Source organism: Bufo gargarizans, chromosome 1, assembly GCF_014858855.1.
Source record: "Bufo gargarizans isolate SCDJY-AF-19 chromosome 1, ASM1485885v1, whole genome shotgun sequence".
Taxonomy (NCBI): Eukaryota; Metazoa; Chordata; class Amphibia; order Anura; family Bufonidae; genus Bufo; species Bufo gargarizans.
This window is the reverse complement of record NC_058080.1, coordinates 752,949,003-752,974,470: the sequence shown is the minus strand read 5'-3', so window position 1 is coordinate 752,974,470 and position 25,468 is coordinate 752,949,003. Positions and strand designations below refer to the sequence as shown.

At 45.0% G+C, this 25,468-nt stretch overlaps 1 protein-coding gene across 1 annotated transcript in view; it reads left to right on the top strand.

Annotated features, from left to right (window-relative positions):
• Positions 1-25,468, top strand: part of LOC122930651 (zinc finger protein 208-like) — a 77,038-nt gene that overhangs the window by 10,358 nt on the left and 41,212 nt on the right. The window contains exons 2-4 of the mRNA XM_044284165.1: positions 22,498-22,674; positions 22,758-22,881; positions 22,965-23,029. Of these exons, the coding sequence (XP_044140100.1) occupies positions 22,498-22,674; positions 22,758-22,881; positions 22,965-23,029 (366 nt within the window). The remainder of the gene's footprint in view (positions 1-22,497; positions 22,675-22,757; positions 22,882-22,964; positions 23,030-25,468) is intronic.

Below are 25,468 nucleotides of genomic sequence, written 5' to 3'. Positions count from 1 at the left end.
TTTTCCTTTCTTTCACCGTAATAGATATTGGTACCTATTTGCAACATTTTATTCCATTTTATTTCGAATGTATTTTATATTGTGAATGGTGTGTAATTGTTTTACCCTTTTGACCGTGTAGGTTCTATCCTTAAAATTAAAACATTCTATATATCATAGGATCTAGGTGTTGTGAGTGCTCACTCTCCCTCTTGTTTTAAATTTCTAAACTACTTTAGGTCCAGGCACCCAATTCTGAGTTAGTAGCACCCATTATAGCCACTAGGTGAGAGCCACCCACTTATATACTTATATATTTATTTATACAGTTGATGTATTGTTTGATAGAAAAACTTTGATTCATGGCATAGGAAAAAACTTCCTTGCCAGGTTGCATATAAGAGAAACACGTACAGATTTTATGCCCACATTTGTAGCTTCTGAGAAACCGCAACCACACTGGGGAAGCTCGTGCCCCCTCAGAAAACAAAGAAGGGCAGAGTCTGTTGCCCAGTGTGGGCGCTCTGCGAGCTGAGCACAAGATGCCACCCTTCAAGACACTGCGCCATTGATCATCTGTTGAAAGTACAGGTAAATGTTTTCTTACTATATTACAGATCTGCGAGTATTGTGCACTGTAAGTAGTGACAAAAACAGGCAGGCGGGAATGCCGTGACTGATCCGAGTTCACAGAGCGACGTGTGCGGTTGTGGTGGGTGAATAATAATGATTGTCTGGATCTAGACAGGGCCTCCTTCTGGGCGCATACTAAACTGTGCTGGGAATATTGCTTCATGGAAAGGCGGGAGGCCGCAGAGCGCATCTCCATGCGGCATGTCGCATCCTGAGTACAGCTTCGTCTGATGCGAATAAACTCACCCTTAGGGATATTTTTAGCAACATGGGGTGGATGACAAGATGCCGCATGGAGAGTTGTATTACCCGCGGTTTCTTTGTGAAAAGTGTGAATTGTCAATTGTGTTAATTGAACCAGTACACTCATCGCCCTCCAGAGACAAGTCCAAAAAAGAAATGTAAGTAGCATTGGAGTGCACAGTAAATTTCAAATTGCACACATTGCAATCCAAAAACTCTTCAAAAAGTGGTATGGTCGCCACATCGCCCGACCATATAAACAGCAGGTCGTCGATGTAGCGACCATACCACTCCAGTGAGGACGCCCAGGGATTGGTCGGGGAGAATAAAAATGCATGTTCCCACCAGGCCATGTACACATTAGCCAGGGAGGGGGAGAATTTAGCTCCCATGGAAACTCCCGACAATTGCAGAAAAACCTTTCATTGAACATAAAAAAAGTTGTGTTTTAATAGGAAAAAAAAAACACATCACACACGTAGCCCTGGAAGGGGGATGAAAAATCTGAATATACAGCAAGAAACCAGCGTAATGCCTGTATGGCCAAGTCATGTGGAATGACGGTGTAGAGGGAAGTCACGTCTGCAGTGATCCATGCAAAACACGGCTCCCACTTCAGGCTATGAAAAGCCTGTAAAACGCTCCTAGTGTCTTGTAGGAAACCAGGTATTTCCTGCACCAGTGGCTGCAGCAGAGTCAACCCAGGCTGAAAGATGTTCTGAGAACGAGCCAATGCCCGACACAATAGGACGCATGGAAGGAGGAAAACCTCCCTTGTGTATCTTGGTAATGGAGTGGAAAATGGGGATCAATGGAAATTAAACAAAAATAAAATCGCTTTGACGTTGATCCAAATAACCATTTTCCAATCCCTTCTCCAAGAGGCATTGTATTTGTTGCTGAAAGAGGGGAGTGGGGTCACCTGGAAGCTCCTCATAAACAGAGGTGTCTTCTAACATTAATACATTTTGTAATTTATAAATAGCTTTATCCAGGGTGACCACTGCTCCCCCCTTATCAGCTGATTTAATAGAAATGTTGGGCATTGACTCGAGTTCGGACAGGGCTTGTCGCTCAATGTATGACAGATTGTTAAAGAGAGTCGCCCTAGGCGATTGCATATCCCCTTGCAGAGCAAATAAATCCTGTATAACTAATTCCTGATAATGATCCAGAGCAGGAGTGCGTGAATGGATGGGATAAAACCCAGGATTATAAGTAGTGAACTTGTGTGCAAAATCACTGCCCGGATCGCAATCAGGATTAGTACGGGATTGGTGTAAAAAAGATAAATTTAGACAATTCTTGAAAAGAAAAAAAGAGGACACAGGTGAATGACGTGACTCGTCAAAACAGACTACATCAGCATTACACATAGGCAAGGTAGAGGGCTGGGGTGGAATCCTGACAATCCGCAAAGTGTTATATCTAGTGTGCCCTTAAGGCGATTATATATATAATTCAATTTTGTGCTATCTTGTATCTCGATCACGAATCCCCACATCCTTGTTTTGGCCTAGTTATAAGCTACCGCGGGTTGGTTTCTCACCCTATATAATCCCGTTAGCGGACCGGGCTTATATCAAACGAGAAGCTGGTGGCAAATACCCGGGCTGAGAAAGCGCTGTTTTCACTGCGGCAGTGAAAAGGCTCTCTCAGCTTGTTGCCTCTCTGTGCCCGCATGGACAGGAGGTGTATGTGTAAACTGTACCAAGCTGACCTTATCTGCTCCTCCGGGAGGGTGTAATGTCACGTCTTGGTAACCAGGGACCATACTGCGTCTCATGAGCTCGACGTAGTTGACGTCAAGCGGGCACGAGGGGTGATATTTGTCACAGCCTTGTTCATCATAGCAGATGAGAACAAGTCCTAACTGCCCTCCACTCCTGACCTGCCACAGCTGGTGTCGAAATGTGATAGTTTACCTGTGCTAAATTTAACAAGTGCTGTGTGCCACTTTCATAAATTTGACTTACAGACCATTACTTTTACACAAATAGACAAACTTGAAGATAAACTTCAAATTGTGCCCTGTTGATAAGTCAGGGCCATAGCCTAAGCAAACCATCACAAATTTACCCAAATATTCTCTGAACACATCATTCCTAAAATCCTAGAAAACAGCTGGGGCATTGCAGAGCCAAAACTTAGATATTCCAGGACAACAGAGCGGAAGCTGAGGAGACTACACAGCTACATTGGAAGCTTTGAGCTCAGTACGTGCTTCATTCAGAAGCACACAGGTCAGTTCTTCTCTTTAATAGCTTCCTTATCCTGGAGCTGCTTCTGAGTGACTGTTAGGCCTCTTTCACACGGGCGTTCCAGATTTTCTGCGGATGCGTAGTGTGCGCATTGCGGGAAACCCGCGCCAGTAGGCACGCAATTGCAGTCAGTTTTGTCTGTGATTGCGTTACAATGTTAAATTTTTTCCGCGTGAGTGCAATGCATTTAGCACGCGCGTTAGAAAAAACTGAATGTGGCACCCAGACCCGAACCTGAACTTATTCACTGGGTGTTCTGTATATTTTATCTTTTTCCCTTATAACATGGTTATAAAGGAAAATTATTAGGGTTGAACGAACCCGAACTGTAAAGTTCGGGTTCGTACCAAACTTTAGGATTTTTGGACCCCGCACCCGAACATTTCAGTAAAAGTTAAAAAAAAAGTTTATTTGGCAGCCTTTGCTGCAGATGTCATTGTGAGATACACCCTTTATATACAGGGGTTCTATTCAGTTATTTAACCCCTTAAGGACATAGGACGTACCGGTACGCCCTATTTCCCGAGTCCTTAAGGACCAAGGACGTACCGGTACGTCCTGACTTTAAAATCGGCATTCCAGGCGCCGCAGGGGTTAATTTGAACAGGATGCCGGCTGAAATCATTCAGCCGGCATCCTGTTAAAACGCCAGGGGGGGTCATGTGACCCCCCCGTGTCGGCGATCGCAGCAAACCGCAGGTCAATTCAGACCTGCGGTTTGCTGCGCTTTTTGCAGTTTCTGATCCCCGCGGTCCCTGACCGCGGGGATCAGAAACTTTAGAGTGCCTAAAATCAATATATTACCCCCCCCCCCTGCACGATTTGATGGCGGCGGGTGGTGCAGGGGGGGTGTCGCAGGCGGTGGGGGCGTTGCGGGAGGCGGGCGGTGCGGCAGGCGGGATCGCGATCCCCCGCCCGCCTCCTATTGCGTAATCGTTGGTGTACAGTGGGTATACCAGGGTGCCAGCACATTGCTGGCACCCTGGTATAAACGGCTGACATCGTTGATGCGATGTCAGCCGTTTAACCCTTTCCATACAGCGGTCCGTACGGACCGCTGTATGGAAAAGGTTAACAGTAAGAGGGAGCTCCCTCCCTCTCCGATCGGGGGGCTGCTGTGCCTTTGCAGCCCCCCGATGGGAGAGGGAGAGAGCCCCCAGACAGCCCCCCGAAGCCCCGTCCTCACCCTTCCCCGTCTGCGAAGTTGTGGCAGACGGGGAAGGTTCCCATGGCAACAGGACGCCTGCTCAGGCGTCCTGCTGTCCATGGTGCTGAACAGATCTGTGCTGAAAGCATAGATCTGTTCAGTGTAAGTAAAATACAGTACAGAAACCTATATAGGTTCTGTACTGTATTTTACAGACATCAGACCCACTGGATCTTCAAGAACCAAGTGGGTCTGGGTCAAAAAATAAAAAAAATAAGTGAAAAAAGTTAAGATAAAAAAAAAACATTTATCACTGAATAAAAATTAAAAAATAAAATAAACTACACATATTAGGTATCGCCGCGTCCGTAACGACCTGATCTATAAAACGGTCATGTTACTTTCCCCGCACAGTGAACGCCATAAAAATAAAAAAATAAAAACTATGAGAAAATTGAAATTTTGCCCACCTTACTTCCCAAAAAAGGTAATAAAAGTGATCAAAAAAGTCGCATGTACGCCAAAATAGTACCAATCAAACCGTCATCTCATCCCGCAAAAAATGAGACCCTACTCAAGATAATCGCCCAAAAACTGAAAAAACTATGGCTCTTAGACTATGGAAACACTAAAACATCATTTTTTTTGTTTCAAAAATAAAATCATTGTGTAAAACCTACATAAATAAAAATAAAGTATACATATTAGGTATTGCCGCGTCCGTATCGACCGGCTCTATATAAATATCACATGACCTAACCCCTCAGGTGACCACCGTAAAAAAAAAAAAAAAAACTGTGTAAAAAAAGCAATTTTTTGCCATCTTACGTCACAAAAAGTGTAATAGCAAGCGATCAAAAAGTCATATGCACCCCAAAATAGTGCCAATCAAACTGTCATCTCATCCCGCAAAAAATTAGACCCTACTCAAGATAATCGCCCAAAAACTGAAAAAACTATGGCTCTCAGACTATGGAGACACTAAACAATTTTTTGGTTTTAAAAATGAAGTTATTGTATAAAACTTACATAAATAAAAAAAATTGTATACATATTAGGTATCGCTGCGTCCGTGACAACCTGCTCTATAAAATTACCACGTGATCTAACCTGTCAGATGAATGTTGTAAATAACAAAAAAAAAACGTGCCAAAAAAGCTATTTCTTGTTACCTTGCCGCACAAAAAGTGTAATATAGAGCAACCAAAAATCATATCTACCCTGAACTAGTACCAACAATACTGCCACCCTATTCCGTACTTTCTAAAATGGGGTCACTTTTTTGGAGTTTCTACTCTAGGGGTGCATCAGGGGGGCTTCAAATGGGACATGGTGTCAAAAAACCAGTCCAGCAAAATCTGCCTTCCAAAAACCAGTATGGCATTCCTTTCCTTCTGCGCCCTGCCGTTTGCCCGTACAGCGGTCTACAACCACATATGAGGTGTTTCTGTAAACTACAGAATCAGGGCCATAAATAATGAGTTTTGTTTGGCTGTTAACCCTTGCTTTGTAACTGGAAAAAAAATATTAAAATGGAAAATCTGCCAAAAAAGTGAAATTTTGAAATTGTATCTCTATTTTCCATTAAATCTTGTGCAACACCTAAAGGGTTAACAAAGTTTGTAAAATCAGTTTTGAATACCTTGAGGGGTGTAGTTTCTTAGATGGGGTCACTTTTATGGAGTTTCTACTCTAGGGGTGCATCAGGGGGCTTCAAATGGGACATGGTGTCAAAAAAACTGTCCAGCAAAATCTGGCTTCCAAAAACCATACGGCGTACCTTTCACTCTACGCCCCGCTGTGTGGCCGTACAGTAGTTTACGGCCACATATGGGGTGTTTCTGTAAACGGCAGAGTCAGGGCAATAAAGATACAGTCTTGTTTGGCTGTTAACCCTTGCTTTGTTAGTGGAAAAAATGGGTTAAAATGGAAAATTAGGCAAAAAAATGAAATTCTCAAATTTCATCCCCATTTGCCAATAACTCTTGTGCAACACCTAAAGGGTTAACGGAGTTTGTAAAATCAGTTTTGAATACCTTGAGGGGTGTAGTTTATAGAATGGGGTCATTTTTGGGCGGTTTCTATTATGTAAGCCTCGCAAAGTGACTTCAGAGCTGTAGTGGTCCCTAAAAATTGGGTTTTTGTAAATTTCTGAAAAATTTCAAGATTTGCTTCTAAACTTCTAAGCCTTGTAACATCCCCAAAAAATAAAATATCATTCCCAAAATAATTCAAACATGAAGTAGACATATGGGGAATGTTAAGTCATCACAATTTTTGGGGGTATTACTATGTATTACAGAAGTAGAGAAACTGAAACTTTGAAATTTGCTAATTTTTCCAAATTTTTGGTAAATTAGGTATTTTATTATGTAAAAAAATTAATTTTTTTGACTTTATTTTACCAGTGTCATGAAGTACAATATGTGACGAAAAAACAATCTCAGAATGGCCTGTATAAGTAAAAGCGTTTTAAAGTTATCAGCACTTAAAGTGACACTGGTCAGATTTGCAAAAAATGGCCTGGTCCTTAAGGTGAAAATGAGCCTGGTCCTTAAGGGGTTAAAATACAGCCATTTTGGGCAAACAAATTTAATTGAGGCCTAGTCTGGATCAGGGCGTGTGACATACACCCTTTATATATAGGGGTTCTATTCAGGTATTTGAAATACAGCCATTTTGGGCAAACAAATTTAATTGAGGCCTAGTCTAGTTCAGGGCGTGTGAGATACACCCTGTACATACTACCGTTCTATTCTACTATTAATTAAACACCCATTTAGGGCAAGATCCTAAATTCGAGAAATATGAGGAGAGTGTCAAATAAGGGACGTGGCCCAGGTCGTGGTGCTACTGGTGGAGCTCCTGTTGCAGGGAGAGGACATGGTCCATCTGTGCCAGCTACACGCACAAGAGAAACACCTTCCTCAGGTGCGATTAGGCGACAGAACCTGCAGCGGTATTTGGTCGGGCCTAATGCGGCTCTGCGAATGGTGAGGCCTGAACAAGTACAGGCAATAGTAGATTGGGTTGCTGACAGTGCCTCCAGTTCCTTCACATTGTCTCCTACCCAGTCTCCTGCTGAAAGATCAGAGTTGGCACCTGCAGCCCATGTCCATCAGTCTTTCACCTCATCCCCTTGCAAATCAGCCAAGCAGTCTGAGCCCCAAGTCATGCAGCAGTCTCTTCTGCTTTTTGATGACTCTGTTAGTAGGGTTTCCCAGGGCCATCCACCTAGCCCTGCCGCAGAAGTGGAAGAGATTGAGTGCACCGATGCCCAACCACTTATCTTTCAAGATGAGTACATGGGAGGACCATCGCAGCACGTCTCGGATAATGACGAAACACAGGTGCCAACTGCTGCGGCTTTCGAAAGTGTGCAGACCAACAAGGAGGGCAGGGGTGAAGACTGGGTGGAAGATGATGTGGAGGACGATGAAGTCCTCGACCCCACATGGAATCAATGTCATGCGAGTGACCTATGTAATTCGAAGGAAGAGGCGGTGGTCGCACAGAGCCACCAGCCCAGCAGAAGCCCACCGCAGCAAGAGACCGAGCACACCAAAGCCAGCTCCAAAGAGTTCCCTGGCGTGGCAGTTCCTCAGACAATGTAATGACAACAAGACACGAGTGGTTTGAACGCTGTGCAATCAGAGCCTGAAGCGAGGCATAAACGTTCTCAACCTGAGCACAACCTGCATGACCAGGCATTTAAGTGCCAAGCATGAGCTGCAGTGGAGTAGACACCAAAAAACCAAGAAAGATCTCTGGCTCCTCCTGGTAGACGCGCTGCTGGTGGCATTCCCACCTGACAGCGGGGGAACAGTGGAAGCACAAGGCGAAGGCAGAGGACGAGGAAGAGGTTGCCAACGCAGCTGGGGCACCGCAGAAGGCAGGGTTAGCATGGCCGAAATGTGGAAAAGCTTTGTCAGCACGCCACAACAACCAGCACCACCAGCTGATATGGAACGTCTTAGCAGGAGGCAGCATTTCACCAACATGGTGGAGCAGTATGTGTGCACACGCCTACACGTACTAAATGACGGGTCTGCCCCCTTCAACTTCTGGGTCTCCAAATTGGGCACATGGCCTGAGCTTGCCCTTAACGCCTTGGAGGTGCTGGCCTGCCCTGCAGCCAGTGTATTGTCTGAACGTGTGTTTAGCACGGCAGGGGGCGTCATCACAGACAAGCGCAGCCGCCTGTCCACAGCCAATGTGGACAAGCTCACGTTCATTAAAATGAACCAGGCATGGATCCCACAGGACTTGTCTGTACCTTGTGCAGAATAGACATGTATACCGGCACTAACCAGCCATTGTTATACTGCAGCGCAATTGCTCATTCTTGTATTTTGGATATTTCACACTCTTTTGGAGTGTACCTTAATTTTAAAAAATAAAATTAAAACCAAAAACCTGTGTTGGCTACCTCGTCCTCCTCCCCCGCCGCTTCCACCTACACCGCTACGTCCACCGCCTCCTCAAACTCCTACTCCATATGGAACTCCACCTCATAAATGAAATATTTGTTTTTATTTGTACGTATTTTATTTTATGTCATTTTACTACTTTGTCAGTCAAATTTTTGGGTGAAATTCACCAATTATTGGGTGTGAAGTACCACTGCTATACCTAGTAGACCGGAAAAAAAAATGTGTCTATTACATTTTTGGGTGAAATTCACAAATTTTTGGGTGTAATATACCCCTCCTCTACCTAGTTAAAAGCTTAATACATTTCAATAATTTTTCTTTTACATTTTCGGGTGACAAACAATTTTTTTTCTGTCATAGACCCCTGCTCTACCAAGTAGACAGGTTAATACATTTCTGAAATTTTTCTGTTACATTCTTGGGTTGACATTATACAATTTTAGACGTGAATAAACCCCTGCTCTGCATAGGTGACAGGGAATAAAATTTCAGAAATTCTTCTTTGATTGATGCGCACCACCTCCTTTGATTCAATGCTTAAACTTTAACAAGTTGTACCACATTTGCGCTTCAATAATTTGTCCCACATTTTCGCTTTACTCTTTTGGCCAACATTTGGGCTTCTGTAATATGTCCCACATTTGCGCTTTAACAGCTTTTCCCACATTTCCGCTCGATCCCCAAATTTTTTTATTAATTTATCTCCCTTAAATTTGGTCTCTTTTTCTCACGCTCCCTCTCCGGCGTGGAACCCTGATTCGCCGATAACCGTGATCAACATGGTAGGCTCAGAAAAGAACATCGAAAGTTGATAGAGAAGATATTGATATGGATGGGGGATGTCACTGGGCACCTCTACATAGGTGACAGGAACATAAATTAAAAAAAAATCGTCAATTACATTGTCAGGTGACATTTTTCAAATTTTGCCGGATAGAAACCCCTGCTCTGCATAGTTGACAGGGAATAAAATTGTATAAATTCTTCATTAATTAATGCGCGCCACATCCTTTCATTCAATGCCTAAACTTTAAAAAGTTGTCCCACTTTTACGCTTTAATAATTTGTCCCATAATTCCGCCCTATTATTTTAAAATTGAAAAAATTAATCCTCCCTTGGATGTGGTCTCTCTTTCTCACGCTCCCTCTCCGGCGTGGAACCCTGATTCCCCGCCACCCGTGATCACCATGGTAGGCGCATAAAAGAACATCGAAATTTGATAGAGCAGATATCAAATTGGATCATGAATATCACGGGGACATGGTGGGGCAGTAAGTGTGCACACGCCTACACAAACTGACTGACAGGGGTCAGCCCCTGCAACTTCTGGGTCTCCAAATTGGGCACATGGCCTGAGCTTGCCCCTTGGAGGTGCTGGCCTGCCCTGCAGCCAGTGTATTGTCTGAACGTGTGTTTAGCATGACTGGAGGGGGTTATCACAGGTTATATTTCCCAATGTTTTGGGGTGTAACCTAATTTTAAAAAATACAAATAAATTTAAAACCAAAAAGCAGTGTAGGCTACCTCCTCCACCGCCACATCCACTGCCTCCTCAACCTCCTACTCCATATGGACCTGGTCCTCCTAGATCAAGATTTTTTTATTTTATTTTTACGTATTTTATGTTATTTAAAGTCATTTCCCTATCCACATTTGTTTGCAGAGCACTTCCCATGCTCTTAACCACATTTTGATGACATTTGCAGCCCTCTAGCCCTTTCCATGACATTTTTACAGCCATTTTAGTGCTCAAAAGTTCAGGGTCAAGTTTGGGTCCCGAACTCGAACTTTTTTGTGAAGTTTGGCCGAACCCAAACATCCTGGTGTCTGCTCAACTCTAAAAATAATAGCATTCTTAATACAGAATGCTTACTAAAATGTGGCTTTAGGGGTTAAAAAAATAAAAAAAAATTAACTCACCTCATCCACTTGTTCGCGCAGCCGGCATTGTCTTCTCTCTTCTTCTTTCAGGACCTGCAAAAGGACCTTTGGTGACGTAATCGCGCTCACCACGTGGTGAGCGCGGTGACGTCAGCGCAGGTCCTGCTGAATGAAGATAGAAGATTTCTTCCTCACTGCGCCTGCGCAGACTACAATACGGTGAGAAAGCTGGCACCAGGAGCGCGGCATTCACGCGCGCCTGTGCCGAATACAGAAGCGTGCGGCGCAGGATTTACACAGATGCAGGCAAATCGGACGTCAATCAAGAAGAGTGGAGCGGGCTATAAGAACTACATGGGCGGCGAAAATGGTCAGTAGACGGAGCCTCTAGTTTTTTAGGTGAATGGCCGCAGATAGAAGTGAACAAAGAAGACTGTTATGTACTGCAGACACTAGCACAGTCAGCTTCATATGGCAAAATCTGATGGTAATAACCCTTTAATTCTTTCTGGGCGGGGGATGGGAAAAAACAGCAATACTGCCACTGAGTTTTTACATTATAAATTTCACGGCGTTCATTTGTTACTGGGGCCGGACGGCATTCATGTAGCCTCCGGTAACAATGGATCCACAGAGCTTGGGCACGCCTTTCCTTGCTAGAGCAGCCTGCCGGATCTCACAAATTTTTTGGAGGTGTAGAAACTCCTAGTCTGAATGTGCCTTTATTTCCATCCACAGGCAGCATTCTGGTGCACATGTGAGGCCCGGGCTAGATCAGCCAGTCTTGGGTGGGGCTCAGAGCTCTCTGCCTCCTCCCATTGTATGCATGGTCACATGCTGGAGGTTACTGGGAGATTGCTTTGAGTCAGACCTTGCGCTCCTGTAATTCGCCCACTGGCTCCTGGTATTGCCCATACGGCCCAGGTAGGTTTAGCGTTAGGTCCCGAGCTACTTGAGCAACCTTGGCGCGGTGCTCAGGCTCAGACATGTCCTGCAAGCAGGATATGTTTGCTAATTCTCAATTTTACACCAGTACGAGGGTTAGTAAGACCGCAGAGTGCACCTGTCTTTGTTTTTGTTTTATTATTTAAACTCCACACTGAACACAGGAGAGAAGTGAAAAGGTAATAGGCCTGAAAACTGGGAAAAGGTAACCACCTAGTGAATCCCTAAACCGAGCCCCGACTACTCTCAGTATGAACAGACATCGATGGTAGGAATGTACAGTCGTGGCCAAAAGTTTTGAGAATGACACAAATATTAGTTTTCACAGAGTTTGCTGCTAAACTGCTTTTAGATCTTTGTTTCAGTTGTTTCTGTGATGTAGTGAAATATAATTACACGCACTTCATACGTTTCAAAGGCTTTTATCGACAATTACATGACATTTATGCAAAGAGTCAGTATTTGCAGTGTTGGCCCTTCTTTTTCAGGACCTCTGCAATTCGACTGGGCATGCTCTCAATCAACTTCTGGGCCAATTCCTGACTGATAGCAACCCATTCTTTCATAATCACTTCTTGGAGTTTGTCAGAATTACTGGGTTTTTGTTTGTCCACCCGCCTCTTGAGGATTGACCACAAGTTCTCAATGGGATTAAGATCTGGGGAGATTCCAGGCCATAGACCCAAAATGTCAACGTTTTGGTCCCAGAGCCACTTAGTTATCACTTTTGCCTTATGGCACGGTGCTCCATCGTGCTAGAAAATGCATTGTTCTTCACCAAACTGTGGTTGGATTGTTGGAAGAAGTTGCTGTTGGAGGGTGTTTTGGTACCATTCTTTATTCATGGCTGTGTTGTTGGGCAAAATTGTGAGTGAGCCCACTCCCTTGGATGAGAAGCAACCCCACACATGAATGGTCTCAGGATGCTTTACTGTTGGCATGACACTGGACTGATGGTAGCGCTCACCTTTTCTTCTCCGGACAAGCCTTTATCCTGATGCTCCAAACAATCGGAAAGAGGCTTCATCGGAGAATATGATTTTGCCCCAGTCCTCAGCAGTCCATTCAACATATTTTCTGCAGAAGATCAATCTGTCCCTGATGTTTTTTTTTGGAGAGAAGTGGCTTCTTTGCTGCCCTTCTTGACACCAGGCCATATTCCAAAAGTCTTCACCTCACTCTGCGTGCAGATGCGCTCACACCTGCCTGCTGCCATTCCTGAGCAAGCTCTGCACTGGTGGCACTCCGATCCCGCAGCTGAATCCTCTTTAGGAGACGATCCTAGCGCTTGCTGGACTTTCTTGGACGCCCTGAAGCCTTCTTAACAAGAATTGAACATCTTTCCTTGAAGTTCTTGATGATCCTATAAATTGTTGATTGAGGTGCAATCTTAGTAGCCACAATATCCTTGCCTGTGAAGCCATTTTTATGCAACGCAATGATGGCTGCACGCGTTTCTTTGCAGGTCACCATGGTTAACAATGGAAGAACAATGATTTCAAGCATTACCCTCCTTTTAACCACCTCAGCCCCTATAGCTTAAACCCCCTTAATGACCAGACCACTTTTTACAATTCTGCACTCCACTACTTTTACGGTTTATTGCTCGGTCATACAACTTACCACCCAAATTAATTTTACCTCCTTTTCTTCACACTAATAGAGCTTTCATTTGGTGGTATTTCATTGCTGCTGACATTTTTACTTTTTTTGATCTTAATCGAATTTGACCAAAAATTTTGCAAAAAAAATTTCATTTTTCACTTTTGGTTGTAATTTTTTTTTAAAACTACATTTCTATATACATTTTTCTCTAAATGTATTGTTCTACATGTCTGATAAAAAAAAATGCAATAAGTGTATATTTATTGGTTTGCGCAAAAGTTATAGCGTTTACAAACTATGGTGCAAAAATGTGAATTTCCGCATTTTGAAGCAGCTCTGACTTTCTGAGCACCTGTCATGTTTCCTGAGGTTCTACAATGCCCAGACAGTAGAAACACCCCACAAATGACCCCATTTCCGAAAGTAGACACCCTAAGGTATTCGCTGATGGGCATAGTGAGTTCATAGAAGTTTTTATTTTTTGTCACAAATTAGCGGAAAATGATGTTTTATTTAATTTTCTTTCTTACAAAGTCTCATATTCCACTAACTTGTGACAAAAAATAAAAACTTCCATGAATTCACTATGCCCATTACAAAATACCTTGGGGTGTCTTCTTTACAAAATGGGGTCACTTGTGGGGTATTTATACTGCCCTGGCATTTTAGGGTACCTAAAGCGTGAGAAGTAGTTTGGAATCCAAACGGGGAACTAGTGAAGGCCCATAGATGTGCCCTCTGTTGGCCTAATTGTCAGTTTTTCATTGACAGCATAATACACTGCATTACATAAGTAGTACAGTTGAAGTCAATGGGAGCAGTGCTGCAGGACACAAGCTTCATCCACTACAATGTTCATATCTCCAGCTTTGAATTCTGGTAAAGGAGCTACATGAAAGCGGAAAACAGTTGAGGCGTTCCTTTCCTACTACGCCCTGCCGTGTGCCCATACAGCAGTTTATGGCCACGTATGTGGTGTTTCTGTAAACTGCAGCAGTGCTGGAGATAATTAGAACGAAGGACTCAGATTCTGTTGAATCTGAGTTCTTTGTATCCATCAGGATGACCGGACCCTTGTCCGGTCATTCTGATGCAATCAGCCAGATTGCATCAGTGTGAATGCTTGGGGCACATTCACACCGATGCACCTGGTTTCAGCTGCCTATGGAGGGGGATATATATAATATACATGTGTATGGATGCTTGGGGCACATCCATACACATGTATACATTGATACTGGGATATACATATATCAGGGGGCATATATATTATAAAGGGGGATATATATAATATACATCTATATTATAAAGGGGGCACAGTTTACCACATATTTCCCACAGGGGCCACCATGAGCCCCTGTGGGCCACTAAGGGCAGATGTGCGCAGATGCTGGGCACATCTGCGCACATCATCCGATAAAGTGTAAATTAATGGATGCATATATATCATACATGCATGCACGTGTTTGCATGCATATATGTATATATATATGCATGCGTCTCAACCCTTCCTCAACATGGTCGTAAACTGCTGCATGGGCACACGGCAGGGCGCAGAAAGATCCATATGGATTTTGGAGGGCAGATTTCACTGGGATAATTTTAAGTTGCCATTTAAAGACCCCATTTTGGAAATTATGGGATAAGGTTTTATTGCTATTATTTTGGGGCACATATGATTTTTGATTATTCTATATTACGCTTTTTGTGAGGCAAGGTAATCAAAAAATGGCTGTTCTGGCACAGTTTTTTTTTTTTTTTTTACCGTGTTCACCTGACAGGTTAGATCATGAGCTATTTTCATTGAGCAGGTTGTTACGGACGCAACAATATCAAATATGTCTACTTTTATTTTTCTTTTGTTTCAGTTTTACATAATAAAGCATTTTTGAAGAAAAAAAAATCATGTTTTGTTCCTCCATTTTCTGAAAGCTAATAGAAACCACTCATAAATTAATCTACGCCCGTCAAATTTTTCATACTGGATTTTAGAAACTGTATTAACCCTTTAGGTGTTCCACATGAATTTAAGGAAAATAAAGGAGACATTTCAAAATGTCACTTTTTTTTTTTTTAAGAGTTTCTATTTCAAACCAATTTCCTCTAAAACAGCAAGGTGTACAACCAAACATTAATATTTATTAGGCCTCATGCACACGACAGTATTTTTTCACGGTCCGCAAAAACAGGGTCCGTAGGTCCGTGATCGTTTTTTCGTCCGTGGGTCTTCTTTGATTTTTGGAGGATCCGTGCGGAGCCAAACGGATCCGTCCTGAATTACAATGCAAGTCAATGGGGACGGATCCGTTTGACATTGACACAATATGGTGCCATTTCAAACGGATCCGTCCCCATTGACTTTCAATGTAAAGTCAGGAGTCCCTTTTATACCATCGGATCAGAGTTTTCTCCAATCCGATGGTATATTTTAACTTGAAGCGTCCCCATCACCATGGGAACGCCTCTATGTTAGAATATACTGTCGGATATGAGTTAGATCGTGAAAACTCATTTCCAACAGTATATTCTAACACAGAGGCGTTCCCATGGTGATGGGGACGCTTCTGACTGCCCCCTGCAGCCCTCAGGTGCCGCACCTAAAGGGGTTAATTGTACTATCATATCCCCCTGTAAGAGATCAGGGCTGCCAGGCAGCAGGGGGCAGACCCCCCCCCCCTCCCCAGTTTGAATATCATTGGTGGCCAGTGCGGCCCCCCCCCCCTCCCTCTATTGTAATAATAGGTTGGTGGCACAGTGTGCCCCCCGCCCTCCCCCTTCCTCCCTCTATTGTAATAATTCGTTGGTGGCACAGTGAGCGCCCCCCCCTTCCTCCCTCTATTGTAATAATTCGTTGGTGGCACAGTGTGCGCCCCCCCCCTGCCCCCCCTTCCTCCCTCTATTGTAATAATTTGTTGGTGGCACAGTGTGCGCCCCCCCCCTTCCTCCCTCTATTGTGATAATTCGTTGGTGGCACAGTGTGCACCCCCATCGGCCCCCCCTCCCTCTATAGCATTAACAACATTGGTGCCCAGTGTGCGGCCTCCCATCTCCCCCCTTCCTCCGATCATTGGTGGCAGCGGAGTTCCGATCGGAGTCCCAGTTTAATCGCTGGGGCTCCGATCGGTAACCATGAAGCTACTGCAGCCCTGGTTGCCATGGTTACTTAGCAATAGTACAATAGTAGAAGCATTATACTTACCTGCTGGCTGCTGCGCTGTCTGTGACCGGCCGGGAGCTCTTCCTACTGGTAAGTGACAGTTCATTTCACACTGTGCCACCAACGAATTATTACAATAGAGGGAGGGGAGGGAAGGGAAGGGGGGGGCGCACACTGTGCCACCAACAAATTATTACAATAGAGGGAGGGGGGGCGCACACTGTGCCACCAACGAATTATTACAATAGAGGGAGGAAGGGGGGGGGCGCACACTGTGCCACCAACGAATTATTACAATAGAGGGAGGAAGGGGGGGCGGGGGGGGCGCACACTGTGCCACCAACGAATTATTACAATAGAGGGAGGGAGGGGGGGGTGCGCACACTGTGCCACCAACAAATTATTACAATAGAGGGAGGAAGGGGGGGCGGGGGGGGGCGCACACTGTGCCACCAACGAATTATTACAATAGAGGGAGGAAGGGGGTGCGGGGGGGCGCACACTGTGCCACCAACGAATTATTACAATAGAGGGAGGAAGGGGGTGGCCCGCACACTGTGCCACCAACGAATTAATACAATAGAGGGAGGGAGGGTGGGCCGCACTGGCCACCAATGATATTCAAACTGGGGAGGGGGGGGGGGTCTGCCCCCTGCTGCCTGGCAGCCCTGATCTCTTACAGGGGGATATGATAGTACAATTAACCCCTTCAGGTGCCGCACCTGAAGGGGTTAATTGTGCTGATCACAGGGGGCAGTCTTGTACACAGTTTGTAGTGTATTCTAACTAGAAGCGTCCCCATCACTATGGGAACGCCTCTGTGTTAGAATATACTGTCGGAAATGACTTTTCACGAAGTGAAAACTTAGATCTGAAAAAGCTTTTATGTAGACGGATCTTCGGATCCGTCTGTATGAAAGTAACCTACGGATCACGGACATGGATGCCAATCTTGTGTGCATCCGTGTTCTTTCACGGACCCATTGACTTGAATGGGTCCGTGAACCGTTGTCGTCAAAAAAATAGGACAGGTCATATTTTTTTGACGGACAGGATACACGGATCACGGCCTCGGCTGCAAAACGGAGCATTTTCCGATTTTTCCACGGACCCATTGAAAGTCAATGGGTCCGCGAAAAAAAACTGAAAACGGCACAACGGCCACGGATGCACACAACGGTCGTGTGCATGAGGCCTTATCCTGATTCTGCAGTTTACAGAAACACCCCATATGTGGTCATAAACTGCTGCATGGGCACACCGCAGGGCTCAGAAGGGAAGGAGCACCATATGGATTTTGCTGGGCAGATTTTGTGGATATCGTTTTTGGATGCCATGTCACATTTGAAGAGACCCTGAGGTAGCCCTAGAAAAGAAGCCCCCCCAAACATAACTCCATTTTGAAAACTATCGGAACCTCATTGGTCTTGGTCCAGTTAGCCGAGATCCTTGGCTGTATGTATAGTATGAAGAATTCCACGGCACATCCAAGGCGTAAAAATCAGGAAAAACTTTTATTCACCAGACTGCGACGTTTCGACCCTCCTCCTGGGATCTTTCTCAAGCAGTGACAAACATTACTAGTGGTCAGTGTATATTTATACAGCTTACATCATTGTTCAATCAAATTATAATTAGTATCAATCAAAATCCTAATACAATCCTCAAGATACATGAAGTGTAAGTGCATATAGTGACAACATTGTCAATATAACGTACAATACATGTAAGTACTGTAAATATATATGTCATTTAAATATGCCCATAAATACTATATTTCAACATAAGGTGATCATAATTTATCAATTCCACACATCTGAAGATGACCACATAATTGAATACATACAGATGTACCTTAAAAACCAAACAGGGCAGGTCCTAGAGAGAGCGTGGAGGGAGATCAATGAGGAGTTTGGCGTGCCGGTCATTCAACTGCGCATGTCGCAGGACCTTAAGAAACTTCCGAATCAAAAGTCCGATCACGTGATCGCTATGTAAATGTTTGTCCTCTAGTGTCTATGTAGTCCGACGTTCTGCGTTCTAGTGTGGAGCGCAAGGCGTCAGTATACGTCACCGCGTCTGTGAATCCAGTCAAAGCGTGCGCTCCACAGGTCATATGGAGCGCAAGCAACTTCATGGCAACCTAGCGTACAATTGTATGGGAGGGCAGACTCCAGCGTATGCACCCAGTCCGCACCAAGGTATAGCACATCGCATGAGCCCAAGTGGCAACCCAGGGCACACCTCAAAATTGGCGGCCACCTAGAGTAAGGCGGATGGAGCAGATGTCAAAAACGCATCATAGATGTATATAGTTAATTCCTAAGAGGATATAATTAGTAGTCAAAATCAGATCATCTATATCAGACCTATGCATCAAAGTATGATGACTCCAATTGGTCTATATTAAATGTAAGAGTATATAAAAAGTGTCACTCTGATTGACATTACCCCTAGTCATACGAGGAGTCCGACCTGAATTTCCCGTGCTGTTCGCAATAGCATGTGGAATTCTTCATACTAACTATTTGAAGGGGGATCGCCTTCACAGCCGCTGGCACTCCGCTGATACGGATATACTGCAGTGCCGCCCCAACCTTCTTTATCTTTGGCTGTATGTATAGATATGGTGACAGTTCACCGCCATGGTGAACCTGTACGTCTCGGTGACTTCATGCACTACATTCCATGACGTACAGGTACGTCATGGTGGATTAAGGAGTTGCCAACCTCCCCCAGAGTGGGTGTCATAGCAACCGTGTGACTGCTGTTTCACACAACAGACACCCGTGGCTAATGTCCGGGATCGGCGGCAATGCCGATCACTGACATTTAACCCCTCGGATGTCGTGGTCAAATGTGACAACGGCATCTGGGAACCTAGCAAGGATTAGGGGAGCCTGATGGTGTGTGCGGCAGCCTTTGTACTCCTGAATGATACAAGGCTGCGGCGCATAGGTTCCTATGGAGATCCTGCTTATGGCTCATAGACACCAATGCGAATGTATTGGGGTCTATGAGAGAAGCAATCTGATAACTGCTTATTCAAGTTCCCTACGGGAACTATAAAAAAAAAATATAATAAAGTTTTAAAAAATATAAATACATATAAAAAAAAAACATAAAAATTAAAATCACCCCCTTTCCCCCCAAAAAAAAATAATAAAAAAATAAACATCATGGGTATTGTGAAAATGTCCGTGCTATTAAAATATAAAAATATTTATCCCATACGGCAAACAAAAAAAAGTCAAACTGGCCGATTCCCTGCGTTTTGGTCACTTCACCTCCCACAAAAAAAACTGAATAAAGTGATCAAAAAGTCATGCACACCCCAAAATGGTATCACTGAAAAGTACTGATCACCTGGCAAAAAAATGTGCCCTCGTACATCTCCGTATACACAACTACAAAAGGGTTATAGGGGTCAGAATATGGAGAGGAACAGAAAAAACTATTTTTTTTTCAAGGTTTTCATTTTTTTTCTAGTACTAAAATGTAAGAAAAACGATACAAATGTGGTATCGCCGTAATCGTGGCGACCCGGAGAACGAAGAGCAATCTTACCGCACAGGCAATGCTGTAAAAACAAAATCTAATTTTTTTCCCAATTCCCACTACATCCTATGCATCCTGGCGTTAGAAAGTACAAGTCCTCATACAGCGATGTGAACGGCTCCAGAAAATCGCTGCATCATCAAAGGGTTAAAACAGCAGCATAAATAGCAATAAACTAGGTATGAGTAACAGCACCATACACCAGAAAACCACATTACAGCAAAAAGCCGCCATATTGTTATTCCCCATAATAGAGTAATACATTCTTGCATTTGACGGGGCCCCCACTAACCTCTGGGGCCCATAACAGGGGTCACGGCTGTCTATATCTATCGTCACCCCTGCTCTCTAATCCTCCTCAGACTGCACAGCCTGGAGCCTGACTCCGCCCACACACGTCACTGATCACATGACCATGACATCATCACAGGTCCTTCAGCTCACTAGTATTTACCACTTATCAGAACAACGGCAGCACCTGGTCATGTGATTCCTGACTCCGCCCACACACACATCACTGATCACATGACCATGACATCATCACAGGTCCTTCAGCTCACTAGCATTTACCACTTATCAGAACAACGGCAGCACCTGGTCATGTGATTCCTGACTCCGCCCACACACGCAACTGATCACGTGACGACGACCTCATCACAGGTCCTGTACCCACAGGGCTGCTCTACGGGTGGAGGTGAGTGTGTGGTCTCTAGGCTCTATCTGACCCTCATCCTGGCCGCCCCCAATATACTTCTATACTTTTACATACTTCTATACCCGCCCTCTTGATTGGTTAAAAAAAAGGTTGTTCAGGACACAAATGATTAATCCTCACTCCGGACAGCCCCTTTAAGACATCTCAGATGTCCATTATGATTTATAATGCTGAGAGTTCCAGTCCGACTGCGGCTCTGCTGAATTGTACTGACGCCAGGAAAACTGGTTTAGTTGCCCATAGCAACCAATCAGATTCCACCTTTCATTTTGAAGAGCTCCTGTGACAAATGAAAGGTGGAATCTGATTGGTTGCTATGGGCAACTAGGCCAGTTCTACTTTACACCAGTTTTGATCATTCTACCCCACCGTATCAACCAACCTGATTGACTTTAGGCTAAACCTAGGGGATTGTCCTGGCAGTCCCTTGGTATTCACCTGTTAACCCCTATACAGGGATCTGGAGTAGTCCTAGTGTGGTGGATAGCTAACCTACAGGGGGTCAGAGATGCCGGTACGGGGCACCTGGGGATCAGGCAAAACTTGTAGTCAGTAACAAGCCGAGGTCAGGGCTGGAAGAGTTTATGCAAATCCAGGAAACAAGTTTGAAGGTCAGGGCAGGCGGCTCACGGTCAGTACGTTGATCAGGCATGGGTTAATGTCGGGTGGCAAAGGGTCAGAATCCAGGAATCAAGCAGAAGTCGGTACACTGCCAGACAAGCAGATTATAGCAAGGTAGAGAACCTGTTGCTCAGGCAGAGATTTATACAGCATAGCATCTATAGCAGAAGCTGTTTAACACTTTACAAGCAGCTGCCAAAGGCGGGTTTAACCCTTGCAATGCTGCAATTCAATGAAGAATATCTCCAGTAGACACACGAAACAGCGGCGCATGGGTCCGCTGCTGGAACTGTGACGGGCACAGTGTGAGTGGTACCTGTGCCTGCCTGGAGGAGCAGGATGGTGGCGGGCAGGGGCCACCACATGACAAGTTAGAGGGTTGAGGAAAAGATCTTAAGGGGGTATTCCCGTTAGGTAAAATTTAGGGATAATTAGTAGATGATGAGGACAAGGACCCCGTAATCTGTGGAGTCCCCCCCCCCCCCCCCCCCCCCCCCCAAAAATGAATGGAGCGGTGGGTTCAAGCATGGGAGTTCTAGAGATAGCCGGCTATTTATGGAATTCCCATAGAAATCAACGGAGTGGCCGCGTTCATGCCCGACCAGCCACTCCGTTCATGCCCGCTCCAGGGAATATGGGGTTCCAGTTCTCGTATTCAATGGGGGTCCCAGCAGTAGGACCCGCCCCGATCTAATAGCTATCCCCTATGCTGTGGATAGAGGATAACTTTACATAACCGAATACACAAGATGAAAACAAAATGGACCCCATTGGGTAAGTTGTTTGCTCGACCAATCACTAAGTGCTGAATACATTCTCAACCACGACAATCCCAGGAGCATCTGAAGAACTAAGCATGAAATGTCCTTAAAATGAGGAACTTCTACTTGGAGTAAAACCTCAGTACGAGTACGATTTGGAATAAGACCGTGTGTGATACAGCATCTGCCACGTAATATCTCCTCCTTTATTACTACTAGTAATTGTATTTTTGCATGGTATTTTATGTGGGTTTAACATTGTTTCTTCCTCTTTCTATTAAGGTTCCGGCTTCATAAAATCGCCTGCTGATACCTTCTGTTTAAGAAAATTTACCTGATTAACCAATCAAGGATGTATAGGGACAGAGACAAGATGGAGAGGATAATAAATCTCACCCTAGAGATACTCTTCCAACTTACTGGAGAGGTGAGAGATTCTGATGATGTCACATTACATCATTCTTATCTATGGTAATAACAGATGGACATGGCTGTAGAGGTGACGGACTCTGGAAATGTCAGTAGTGATATTTATTACTGTGTCTCCCCATATCCAGGATTACACAGTGGTGAAGAAGATCTCTAGTCAGCGCTGTCAGGCTCCTGTGTCTGAAGGATGGGGAAGAACCCTGAACCCAATCACGGGGCCTCCACCTCACTCCCTAAAACACAAAATCAATGAGCAGAAGATCCTAGAACTCACCCACAAGATGATGGAGCTGCTGACTGGAGAGGTGACACTGCTGGGAATGCTGGGACATTATACAGTAACAGCACTGGAGGGGTCTGGGTGATGATGGTGTCATTGTGTTGTCAGGTTCCTATAAGGTGTCAGGATGTCACTGTCTATTTATCCATGGAGGAGTGGGAATATGTAGAAGGACACAAGGATCTGTACAAGGACGTCATGATGGAGAACCACCAGCCCCTCACATCATCAGGTAATAGACAGGACTAAATACAAATGTCTTTTAATTATCTGTATGTAAAGAATGAATTCAGTCACTGTATGTGTCTCCTACAGGAAGATCCAGTAAGAGAAGAACACCAGAGAGATGTCCCAGTCCTCTTCTTCCACAGGATCATCAGGTAGATGGAGATATTCCCTATGGTCTGTAAAAGACTGTGAAGTCCTTGTGTTCTGTTTTGTTTTATCCCAAAGCATTATATGTTTTATATTTGTGTAATGAAAAAGATGGAGATGACTGCATCGGACCTGTCTCCAACAACTATCTCCACCAGTATCTGATTTACCTTCTTGTATACCAGGGGTGGCCAACCTTACTGTCACGGCTGAGGATGGGTGATGGTAAGGTTGCTACTTGGCCAGAACCACAGAATTAGGGAGCAGGTCACCTCCTAGCGCTTCCCTAATCTGACCCCGACTCCTAGCTGCATGAGCCGCCCTTAAAGGTAGGAGGGCCCATGCTCAGGAACCTCGGATCCCTACTGACTCTCCGTCGTTCCCTGAACTAGGAGCTGGGTAGACAGCCCGTTCCTCCTGGACACGGAGAAACAGGAGTCTAAAGTGGGCAAGCCACAGGGGGAACAGAAACAACTTATGGCAGTGACAGGCAAATGCAACCAACACAACACTTACCTGCCTCAGACAACAAAGCCTGGAACCCATGTGCAAGTGCTGCTGTTCAGAACACAAACGAACACAGCACTCACCAGACATCACACAGGAACCCAGGACCATAAGCTGCAATAATAAGGAAACCCCACACACACCTTCATAACACCGTGTAACAATATTTTTATGACCAGAAGGGTGGCCCCCACTGGCAGATGGTGATTACCCAGGAGGATGTCTCCAGCACTGCATGGCTGAAGAACCCCCTCTGACTACTGCTCTAAGCAGAGGCTTTATAGCCCAAAGTAGCCACACCCATACTCAGACACACCCAGGGTTCACACAGAAAGAAGGGAGTTAACCCTTCCTACACCAGGCAGGGTAGTGAAGCCACACAAAGGGAAAAGCACACATACACACTTACCTGTTACCGCCGGCAATGGCATGCGTGGCAACCATGTCCTGAAGAACAGCCAGCAGGCCGAGACATTGCCACCACATGCACACAACACCAGACGTTGCCGCGGACAACCGCAAGTGAAGGGAGGTGTCTTAGTGCATACAAACATAACCTCGTGCACAACAAACAGACAAAGTGCATACATAAAACTACACGTTGCCAAAGACAACCGCATGCACATCTGTTGTCCGCGGCAACCGCATTTGAGGCATACAACTAAGTGCCCCCAGCTGCGGTTGACACAACACCCAGACCGCGGGCAACTGCATGCGGCTCCCAAGTGCATACATACACACACACACACACACAACAGGTGAAACCGCATGCACTTGACAGTAAGCTGCCTAGCAACAGCTCAGGCTGCTATACTGCCAAGTACCCAATCAAGTTGCCAGCGGTAACCACACATAAGGCAACCTACAAGCAGCCCTCACCATGTGGTTGATAATAGAACCGAACCTCAGGCAACTGCATGCGGATCCAGAGTCACGACCAAGACCATGGGTCGTGACACTTACAGACACAAAGAGACAAAAAAACGTATGACTACCAGGAGCCACAAGCTATACTGTACATTTACACACAAGTCACCATATTTTTCGCCCTACTAGATGTACCTAGGTTTTAACAAAGAAAAATAAGAGAAAACAAATATTTTTCATCTGATCTGAGGTCTGATAAAATAATTTTTTTCTTATTTTTCATTAGCAGAGAGAAAAAGAAAAAAAAATATTTTTCATCAGACCTCAGATCAGACTCCCAAATCAGATCCCCAATCCTCATCTGACCTACAAAAGGATCCCCAAACCTTATCAGACCCCAAAATAAGACCCCCCAATGCTCGGATCAGACAACACAAATCAGACTCCCAGTGTCAGACCCTTCGTGCTTAGATTACCCCCCCCCTTCAATGCTCAGATCTCCCCCCCAATGCTCAGATCTCCCCCCCCCCCCTTCCCCCATGCTCAGATCAAACCCCCATTGCCCAGATCGGGACCCCCTCCCCATGCTCAGATCAGAACCTCCCATGCTTAGATCAGACCCCCGTGCTCAGTTCTATAATTTAAAAAAATCTCTTCCCTCTCCTGATTAGGCACTGGGCACCTGCTCGGGCACCTGCTACTCTGCAGGTCTGACACGCTCTCCACTGTGACCTGATGAGCACAACGTCAGGTCATACTGCGTGTCTCCACGTACTACGTTCTTACACTGTGTGCATCAGGACATGTGGAGAGTGAGCTGGAGCTGCAAAGTAGCAACAGTGCCTGATCAGGAAAAGAGATCTGAGCCTGGGGCGGAGAGTGAGCCGGCCTGACTGCTTCCCGGCTCCACAGCTAGAGATGCACTTGAAGAAGCAAAGAGCCACATACGGCTCAAGATCCACGGGTAGGCCACAACTGTTCTATACTATTTTCTCTGCAATCTAATATGTACAGCTTCCAGGAGACTTGAATCTACAGATACAATACAGTAGTATTGCCATGTCATTTTT